The sequence below is a fragment of the Haplochromis burtoni genome, unplaced genomic scaffold (assembly GCF_018398535.1).
Source record: "Haplochromis burtoni strain Fernald_Lab_line unplaced genomic scaffold, NCSU_Asbu1 Contig_111, whole genome shotgun sequence".
NCBI classification, from domain to species: Eukaryota; Metazoa; Chordata; class Actinopteri; order Cichliformes; family Cichlidae; genus Haplochromis; species Haplochromis burtoni.
In genome coordinates, this window is record NW_024582472.1 from 1492129 (window position 1) to 1503323 (window position 11195).

Sequence of the window (11195 nt, forward strand, 5' to 3'; positions counted from 1 at the left end):
TGTGTGTGTGTGTGTGTGTGTGTGTGTGTGTGTGTGTGTGTGTGTGTGTGTGTGTATCCCTGCTCAACCAGTGCCACAACTCTAGATTTACTGCACCTGCCTGCCAGGATAGCCTTTTGCCCCAGGGCTTCCATCATCTCCTCGCTCACCCTGTGGAGACAGAGACAGTAGAGAAATACGTGCTAGAAGAATGCGAGAGACTAAAAAGCAGGAAAAGGAAGGAAAAGAGGATGAGGAAAGGAAATATTCCTAGAATAAGGGCCTCTTTTGTGCACAAATGATTTCTGCTGCAGCCTCGCTGATTGCAGTCCTAGAAACTTAGGAAACAGAGTAATTAAAACTGTAAGCAGACATATTTATGCCGTAATAAACAACAGTCAGTTGGTCCTATAGAGGAATTCAAAACCTCCAAGCTTTTCAATAGAGTCCTATTGTTTAGTCGAGTTGCCTAAGGAAAGAGGCGCCACTACAGACATTGCCACTCTAACCACTCAATTAATCCAACAGTAAGTGCTTTTATAATGTGGTCAAGCTTGCATGCTGTTAAGACTACTGTGAGCACAGCTCTGCATTGGTATGTTTATCCTTATCGACACACTGTATAATGCATGCGTCATCCCTTCATTGTGGTGAGACCAAATGAAATGCATCAATCAGAGAGTAACATTTAATTCTGTAAATATGGGAAAAGAAAATTACTAAATTACTTAATGAAGGAATGCAAATTACAGGCCCTTCATACACTATATTCATTTAAAACTGAGGTTTCTGTATTTTCAGATTCCTGGGAAAACTGGATTAATATGTTAAGACAGGCTAGAAGGATAATGTCATTAAAAACCATAATCAGAGAAACAGCAGTCATTGTTGCAGCCCCCCTTAATATTACATACACTCTAGAATATACTGCAGTCCAGTAAAATGCCACCACTAACCAGAACATCAGAGCTAAAGCTATAATTAACTCCTCGATGGCAGAAACTGCAAAAAGTGCATTACAGAGATTCAAAAGGTGCCCTTTAAAGCATAACCGTTAATTGGTTTGCATTAGACTGTGCAGGTGCAAAAGCAGACACCATTGGTAAGTAAGAAATATTGCACAACAGAGGGTTAAGATAAAATATTAAGTGTTGAGCTAAGGAAGAGCAAGACATTTTTCCACAATTACTAAGCTTTATCAAATGGCATATTTAATTACAATTTATTTACAAATATTGCACCAGCACACACACACACACACAGCACATGTACACAGCCATAGAAGTGATGTTACACACATTCTTAACTCCAGAGGGCAATACATAAAAAAATATTTCGTTCTTACAATCCTCACTCTTCCCATTGTCCACACTTAGTTAACCTCCAGGTGGAAGTAATAAGTCAATAAGCAGTTTCTAGCTAATAAAAATATGCATGTAAACACATTCACGTGTTGCATTTATGAAAACATATCATTTATAAGTGTTTTAAGAAAAATATATAGTTAACTATTTCACTATCAGCTTAACGTTTGACACAGTTTACATTATCCGAAAAAAGTGCTTGAAGAAAAATGAACTTTAAACCTTTTTCTCCTTTATTGTGACACGATGCAATCTTCTAAGAGATATTTCACAGGTTTTAGATTCATGAAGATGGAAAAAGGACTAGGGAGGGGAATGATCTAGAGTCTTCAAACTATTTAGCCTACTTGCACCTCTGCCAAAAAACTCCCACTATTTTCCCGCCAAGATTCCCAAATGACTAATATCTAACATCTCTAGTCACCATGTGTAAAGACATAATCACTGCTATTTTTTTTTTTTTTAATGAACCCGGGTGTGCCTCTTTTACTAGTATTTTTCCTCTGTCACTCTCCTTTTCTCCTGTTTTGTTACTATAAATGGAAAGAAATGCTTAAGCGTTATGGGAACTGTCTCTGTAAACTCTTGGCTCTTTTACTTGGTAAGTAAACAGACTGTGACAAACAGCTAACACACGCTGCAGCCATCAGACAGAAACATTTTTTATATTATACATGACAAAAAATATATTATAGAAATGCTATGATAAATGTCACAAGTATAAAAGTAAACGGACTAGGCTCTGAAAAATATTTATATATCAGTTTAACTAAAATCAATATTTGAAAAAAATGGACTTTGAATTTAAACCAGTACTAAGTTAATAGGTTAAGCCTCTGTGTCTCCCTTTAACAGGCTCTATGGACCTCTATAAAAAAAATAAGTACAGTACATCCCTACTAGAAAATTATATATTTTAATAAAAGCATATTTTTTATAAAAGTGATATAAATGATCACAAAAATACAATGTCAAATCTAAATCAAGACGTCTAGAACAAAGACTTTTAGGCAGATGAAACCAAAGTGGAGATGTGTCAATCCAGAGCGTCATATATGGTGAAAATCAAACACAGTAAAAGCACAAATGCCTCACCCCAGCTGTCAAACATAGTGGAGGAGGAGTAATGGTTTGGTTCTGTTTTACAGCCACAGGACCTGGGCGCTTTGCAGTGTTTAAGTCAACTATGAGCTCCTCTGTATACCAAAACATTCATGAGTCAAAACTGAGACAGCTATCTGACAGCCAAGCTTGGCCAAAATTCCTCCACAAGAAAATAAGTGACTGATTAAGTGATATAGAAGATCATTGCTTCAAAATATTGCAGCTAAAGGTGCTTCTACAGGCTACTGGGTCATGGTTTGTATTTAGTTTTTCACAGGATGCTATGCTGTCCTGTGAAAATCTTTCTTTTTTCACATCACAATAACAGACACAATCTCCTTTATTTGGATATTGACACTATGATCAAACGAGGCGCCTGTTTCATTCTGAAGGATCAAACGGGCTCCTCCATGTAAACACTGTGTGAAGGCTAAGAAAACCGAACCTTTTCTCAGTACATGACATTAAACTGTTACCATGCTCCTGTAAAAAATACTCACAGGTTCACCCGGGAGACCAGCAGGACCAGGATATCCTTTTTGTCCCTGTTGACAAAAAAACACAAAAAAAGCAACAAGTTAAAAGTTAATACTAATAATTAATACTAAGTAAAATGATTGTGCCATATAATATTCCAGTCACAATTCCACAAGGAAGTTCAGTGTTAAGTGCCTTGGAGCAAAAAGACTGTTTATCTTGGAAGGGAAAAAAGTTAAATGGTCACTCGTCAAATTCAATTAATTTTTTCTTTTCTTTTTATCACCTTGCATTCAAGAGTGCCTCAGTTAAGATTGCAGGGGTTTAAATTATGCTAGTAGTTTCCAGCTGCCTTAGAGAAAATTTGACTTTGTTTTCCTATAAAAAAGTTCAATAAAATGACTTCATAAAAACCTGGAAGGCTTAGCTTAAAAGGCTCCACAGCACAAGCAAACGTAATAAATGTGAAACTAATAAACCACTTATCAGCGGTACTGCCTGGTGAACCCTGAATAAGGCATTTCTTTACCATTTCTACACAAGAACAATGACATTTTATTTATTGTTGTGGCACAGCTACTTGGCTTTGGGTTAGTCTAATCATTGCCACCGCCGCACCCTGACAAAACAATTCAGTATCATCTTGCATTAATTAAACCAATAAACCAATTAGGCAGTAATGCGTAAAACCCAAAAGGGTAATTAATGGTCACCTTCATGCCCTGTGATCTCAAATGAGCTTGCCAGCTGGCTACAAAATGTATTAATCTTTTCACAGTCAAGATCTGCGGCAATAAATAAAGACATGAAGTCATCTCTGGGGGGAGAAAAAGTTGATTATCTGAAGTGTAAAGTCATTAGCCACAAGCTGTTTTGGCCTGACAGCAGCAGCACAAATAAACCACAGTCAGACAGAGGCTGAAAAAATTAGTAACTGTGTGTACAGTAAATAAAGTCGACATCAAGAGATCAATGCAAAGCACTCCCGAACCAAACACCAGAGTGTAAAAAGGGACATCAAAATTCTCCTTACACAAACATCCTCTGAGGTATATGGTAGTATCGATGTAAAGGGTCAACTTTAAAGGTTTCTTTACTTAGTTCATGCTGGCTCGGTGAAGGAAAATGCCACTCGATAAAAAAATAATGCAGCTGGGCACATTTTAAAGTTGTAATTTGACTTTTTTGTGCTGACATTCTGTTTTCTGCTGTCTTCTGTGTTTTTGGAGAAAGAGTCTTCATTAGAATTTAAAGTAAAGTGTGTTTTTTTTTTAATTATTTGTTTGGTTGGCTGTTGTTTTTTTCCGTAATGATTGGCTGTCCAAAGATAGTAAGTATTAATGGACAGCATGAGTCTGGGTTGAAAGTCTGAGAAAGATTGAGACTGACAGCCACAGAGCCGATAAGTAAAATCTGGCTGGCAGGTTGACATCTTGAACTGATAAAAAATGAAAAAAAAAAAATAAGAAAAGCCTTGTGCAAGATCTTAGAAATGTGAGCTATCCCACAAACCAATTAAACAAAACTAAAGTTTATTATGTCATCGTGGCGTAAGAACTCATCCTTTAAACAAGCAGACAAAGTAATGCATTCATTGAAGTTTGGTTCATGAACATTCATGAGCTGACTTTTACCAACACTCTGTGATTGTGTCTTAGTTCAAAAGGTCCTCACAAAGAAATAGGCACGCTTTCAAGGACAACTGTCTTTCTGAGATTCATATTTTCTGCACAGATCAAAGCCAGATGTCAGCCGATCGGCCACAGTAATTCTCTCAGACACTGTTATATTCACGTTTTGTGAAACTCCTGATTATTTGTCTATTTATCTGCAGACAAGCCACACAGTGCTGAGAGATGGAAATAATTGATAGGATTTTCGAGGGTAGATGAGTCTCCTGCTGGAGCCAAATCAATGCAGCCACAAAAGAACAAAAGAATGTGTCTGGGCTTTCCAGCACAGCCAATACAGCCGAGTACAGTAAAAATAGGGAAAAGAAATCTGTGCATGCGTGTCGTATGTGGGCTAAACAAAAATTGGACCACTTTCACGGCTCTGTAAATCCATTGTGTGACACAAAATGGCAGAATCCATTGTGCGAGAAAAAAAGATGGCAAGGTATCATTATCTTCATTAGTTCTTCTTGTTCATGAAGAGCAAACAGTTTTAATTAGTGTAACTCACACCAGATCAACCCTACAGCCAACAGGCGAAGCGAAGCAGCAGCACCGTCTCCGCTGCGTGAAGAATAAGTAACAGATTGTACTTGGCAGACAAAAAATACATTGTTCTTTCCATAGATTTTTAATTTTATTATAACAAAAAACCTAATCCCACCTGGCAAGCCTTGGGCTTCTTTCTTGGACAAATCAGCAAATAAAGGTAAGAGAATATTTTTATACGGAGCTGCAGAGCAGGAAGTAAAAAATGTGGAGGGGTGCACACCTAATAAAAAGTTTGAGTGTTGTTGCAGTGTGCCATCATCAGAGCTAGCTGTGTAAATGGAACACAGGTTCAGAACCGGTAGTACTCTTTGCAGAGTTTTGGTTTGACACACACATGCATGAGTCTCTTCTTATTTTACAGCGCAAACCACTGATTGACTCCCAGGCAACCTTCCCATTACATCTTTACACATTTCCCACAGCGAGAAAGGCTGTTTCTGGCAGAAAGCCAAGGGACTGAGAAGAAAACTCAGCGAAAACCGTCCATGAAGCGGTGACAGGTCATAGCTTTGCAGGCTGGTTAGACAGACAAAGGAACAACCCTCGAGGTTCATCAGAGGCAGGTGATGGAATTTCAGCGTAATTGTAATACAAAAGTGCACTATAGGGAGTTTTGCCTTACTTAGTACAATCAAAAAAAAAGTCTAAGTCAAGAACAGCTGCAAGCAATGAGGTGTCTCGTGGCTTTCAGGGGAGCCAAGCTGATTGCTTTGTTTTTATTAGCTGGATACAAACTGCATTTTAATACTTTTTCGGGCTGTCAGCAGTTTCTTGCACAGACATGGGCCTTTTAAGTTTAACGTGAAATTGTGTTACCGGAATCTCACCTGACCTTATAACCAGAACAAGAACAGAGGATCTGTTACAGCTATTTAACCTCCGCAAGGATGCTGCTTTCAGCCTACCAAAGATCCACAATTACCATAACTCAGCTGAAAGAATATCAGCTTTTCCCATGACTCCATGTTCCATGACTCAGAATACGAGGAGCGGCCTTCCTTTTTTTTCCAGTTGGAGCCTTCCCCACTACTAAACTGAATTGAGGGAAACTGAGCACACCAGATGGTTTTTCACAGTCAGCCCTGTCTGATTGCATAACAAACTGCTGGCGCTCCCGCCAAAGCATTATTGCACTCATATTATTGGGTCCCAAGTGAGAACACGGCTGTGTGTATGTGCATGCGTCTCAATGAGAACAAAAGTTGCTTATAAGGGGTTTCTCAGATTGTGTAACAGCCATTTTTAATTAGCATTCTTCAGGCATCCGATTCCTGACCTTTCTCTGACCTTTTACTGTACCGATGTAGCTTTTACTTCTTTCTATCTTCACCAGAGTATAAATTTGAGAGCTGCCCACAAGAGGAGCAGTGTGATCATATACTGTCAAGTGCAATTTAAAAGAAGCTTTGTCTGTGGATTTTCTTCCATAAGCTTTTATGACTTTGTTTACTGCTGCAGCAGCCCATCGGGTAACTCATCTCTAACGCTCTCTGCCAAGTTTCCTTTCTTCTGTCTCATTTTATCCAGACTGAAAGCAGTGTGTAACCTGTAAACACTTCAAACTATTTCAACACCATATTAATTCAATTCTTTATTTAGATTCACTGCTGCTAAGTAGGCAGTGCAGGTCGCCTCATTGAAAAATTCCATATGAATATAATACATCTGGATTTCAGTCTGTGGGTCCTACAGTGTTTCTGAGATTTATTCTTACTGAATCTGGAGGAAGCTTTGGAAATTAGAGGGAAGAAGTGTCTGTGAGGTCTGCTGGTTACTGGAATGAGCCATAGCTGCAGAAGGCAAGTAAACATTTTTCTAACATTAGCTGCTGTTGTTAGGAATGAAGAATTAGGTGAAACCCTGGCAAGGACAACCTCCAAACCTAATCAACATTTCTCATTGACACATTTCCAAAGATTTCAGGCTCTTTAATCATTAAAGAGCGAGGCTAGTGACATTGTACGTTTTTCTTAATATTAAGAAACTCAATGAAAAGACTTAGCTAGAAGTCGCGTAGACAGGCTTCATTTCTACAGTGCTGCAGTTATGTAAAACTATTATTGTAAAACAAATTCTATGCAAAAGTACGATCAGATTTACCATTTTATTTGTACACTGTGCATAGTAAGAAATCCAGACAAGTGCCAGACCACTTGAGATGTGCAATTACTGTGAGGGGCTTGGGAAAAGGCCAAAGATAAAATGAACAAGGCCACTGAGAAAACACTCTGCTAACCGTCACTCTCTGTCAGGATAACCCAGCGCAGTGGTATCCAAAGAACGTTAAATAATGCTGATTGCGAACAAGACCAGATCACAGCGCTAACCCACATTCATAAGTTGTCCTACTTTTTTAGAAGTACTGCTCTCCAGAGTGAATGACATAACAACCGAGGAAACCATGTAAAACTTTTCACCCGGCAATCTTTATTTTCCCCTCAGATGCCTTCATTATATTTTAGGCCTGCGACACAGATGATGTAACAGGCCTGGTATTCAAATATTTCATTTTCCAAACCAGTGGGGAGCTAGAACACAGGTGTGCTCCTTGACTTCTGCATTATGTTAGGCTGTTTTCCAAACAAGAACTCAAACATTCATGTTTGGCTGAAAGCCCCACACAGACCGACAGATTCCACCTTCAAAGGCAAGAGAGCTAAAGGGCGTTCATTTGATTTACGGATCCTCGTTATACAGGACTGAGTCAGTCCTTCATTCTTGATGTGTCTGATTTATGTGTGAAAACACTGTCAGAAAGGAGAAAGAATGGACAGAAACCAAGAATTTGAACTTTCATGGAAGAGAATCAGCAAACTGTGATGGCAATTAATTACTTCCTGGCAGATTTACAAACAAATACATACACAGTTTCAGTTTGTGAGCCAAAGCAGCCGTTTTACCTTTCGTCCGTCTTGGCCAGGCAGCCCAGGGGGGCCCGTGACACCAGACTCTCCCTAAAATGGCAAATGAGGACACATTCAGTTTATCGACATATTTACATGCCTATGTCTGCGGATAATCCAACAGATTTAAGGAAGGAAATGTGATAATGTGTATACTTTTTGTCCTTTTGGGGGTTGACCAGGGGACAGTCCAGGATCTCCTTTTTGTCCCTAGAACATAAAAAAGAGAAAGCATTAATTTTTCATGACGAGTACAACATGTTCTAGTCTGCCAGAGCTTTTTATTGCACAAATTTCAACACTGATCTTCACAAGGTGCAGAGAACTTTGAATTTTATTTTTTGGTTTATATAATCAAAGAGTAACAAGTTCATTAAACTTATTGGTGGTTGTATTTACGCAACTGTGCAGTCCATTTATGCCCTCCTGTGACTCAGTTTACATCAAACTAGAGAGAAGCAATGGGGAGTGACTGTGTACATTCTTCTCCCTTTTCGGGCAGTGGGAATCCTGTCAGTGCGGCCTGGGTCAGCATTCAGTGTTCAATTTTAATAGTGAAAGAACTGCCATGTAATTTGTGCAACCATGTCCAAGTGGAAGCACAGTATAGCATTTCCTTTGTTAGTGGTTATCATAGTGGTAATCAGGTGATGTGATAAAGCACCCAAACGGTACAGCTATAATCAAAGAGGTGATTGAAAATGCTGTAACACATTACATTTGACTCCAAGTGTGGAAAGTGTGGAAATAAATCATCCTCTTTTATGACGCACATTGCAGCTTGCAACCAAAGCCTGTTTTCAAAGAAAGTAAACTTCTTATAGCAAATAGCAACAGCACATTAGCATATGAGCATAGATGGAAAGTCATGCATAGTTTTAAAAGAACACTTTTCATTTTTGTACTGGATAATTCGCCCCTTCACAGCATATCGGCCCATTTAAACTTGCATGTTTGTGTCAGTTACCACTTGGCACTGAATAACCTCTTGCAGTTTCTCCAGACTGATTTCTTTATAGTGCAGGGAGCAACACGCATATACAAACACTGTCTTTTCACTCTCCTTGAACTAGATTATCTGAAGGGTTTAAGGGTTGGAAAAAGATGTGGAATTAGTTAATAACTTCTGCAAGCTCAAGACCTTAATAAGCACTTTTACCTTCTGCTGATTTATCCATTTTCTATTCCTTCCTTTTCATTTTTTAAGCCTAATGGTCAGGTACTTACAGTAGCGAGTAAGTGAAAATATTTTTGATTCAATTTATCATAATTACATCTAAATATACAAACAAACAAAAAAAACAGCATAGCGTGCTTTCATTTGACTGGCTCGGTTTTTCTAAGTGCAGCGAATGGGGCCAAATCAGACAGTCTGCAGTTTGACGGTTATGTGCAAATGAGTCAAAATGAGCCAGCTCAGGTTTTCTGTTCCAGATAACGCATATTTACTAAATAAGACCTAACAAAAATATAATAGGACTTTTTTCTCACAGTTATAGCAGGCCAAACCAAGATATGAGTTTTGGAAAACGCTGTAATTGGATGCATTCAAATGGATTAGGTACGGACGTGAAGTATGGGCAATTTCCGTTTTATTCCAACAAAGTCAAACAAGGAGATCCTTTTATGATAGCAGCCTGACATATTGTGGAGCTAAGCAACCCTCTCTGCTGACAATTGAAATCAGCTGAAGAGCAGGCTGGTGTCAAGTACATGCAAATGATTGAGACAGAGAAACTTAAAACTGCTGTTCTCTTTTGAAGGGAAACAAATGGCTTTTCAAAGTGGTAGAAGGAGCCAAAAGGATCTGACCTCCGACATGCAAACTAAGTAAAATCCCAAACAAGCATTGGATGACTAGGAAAAAAAAGAAAGAAATATCCTCAGTTAGAATATGGAGAATGAAGGAAATGTTTTATGCCACATAAAAAGTTTTGCCATTCATTTCATTTCAGTTATATTATACTATCCTGCCTGACTGCAAGTACGGTACTTGTATCCCTGAGGGGTTCTCGTTACAGATTTGCCGAAGGATAATTATACTTTATTCAGCGCTAGCAAGGCCAACTGATGGTCACACCAAATACTCAAAAACACTCAAGTTTCTCATCCGACTAATATAGCACGGTACACTTCAATAGTTGTAAATATCATTTTTTTGTAAAACCTTCTATTTCAGTCCAATATTGTTTATTAGCTATTAACAATGTAATTGTTGGTGCCAAAAGTGTAGCTTGTATAAAAATGAAACAACAGTGCCAATGTTCAATGTGGTGGATGGAAACATGACACCCAGAGCAGAGGAATTAAATAAAAAAGTCTTACTCTTTTAATGTTGTTTTATTAGATAGACTAACATGAATAATCTTCTAGCATAAGTCATGACAGTCACTACTATTTAAAATGTAGATGTACCTTCATTCCAGGCAGTCCAGGACGACCCGGATTTCCATGGGGGCCAGGAGGACCCTAAAAATCAGAGATTCGTGTGATGAAAGATGACACAGAGGAAATGTAGTCATTAAAGAAGCAGCAAAAGAAAGAAGTCCTACATGTGTGCTATTCACAGATGTGCAGTTCACAATTTCAATGTGTTGTGAGACATGAGGTCCTCTCTGCTTGAGTATGGGTGCCCTGTGCCTGCTTGTCCAGATATGATTGTGATTTTCTTCACCTTTACACTTTTCCGCTGTTTTCTGCAGTCCCACATCATATTGCGTGGTAACTTTGTGCCACAAACTGTAGGAGTATTAAGACCTATCTCTGCCAAATATTTTATCAAATGCGCCATCTCCTACAAAGCAGGGGATGGTAAAGGAAAAAAGAACGAGGATACAAGTTTTATTTTTCAAGCTGAACTTATTAAAAATTCAAGCAGTCTGCAAAAAGAGAATGTTTGGAAAATTAAAGCCACGACTTCCTGAGGCTTTCAAGTGAAGAGTCTTCAGTTCATCTGCACCACACCTTGTGCGGTGGGGATGAAATGCTGAGCATTGGAAAATCTTCTCCAGCAAAGTTGAAAGCAATGAAACATGTTGAAAAGGCCCTGAACAGGAAGCTACTGTAACTTCAACCAGTTCTTTGAGTTGCAAAGAGTTTCCATGAGTTGTGAAGAGACACATTTACCCCCCCCCCCCCCAAGC

General features: G+C 38.7%; 1 protein-coding gene across 1 annotated transcript in view; it reads right to left on the reverse strand.

Moving 5' to 3' along the window:
* Window positions 1-11195, reverse strand: part of col27a1b (collagen, type XXVII, alpha 1b) — a 65113-nt gene that overhangs the window by 37849 nt on the left and 16069 nt on the right. The window contains exons 6-10 of the mRNA XM_005928841.3: window positions 10468-10521; window positions 8209-8262; window positions 8050-8103; window positions 2948-2992; window positions 97-150 (exon numbers count right to left, since the gene is read on the reverse strand). Coding sequence (XP_005928903.1) covers window positions 97-150; window positions 2948-2992; window positions 8050-8103; window positions 8209-8262; window positions 10468-10521 — 261 coding nt within the window. The remainder of the gene's footprint in view (window positions 1-96; window positions 151-2947; window positions 2993-8049; window positions 8104-8208; window positions 8263-10467; window positions 10522-11195) is intronic.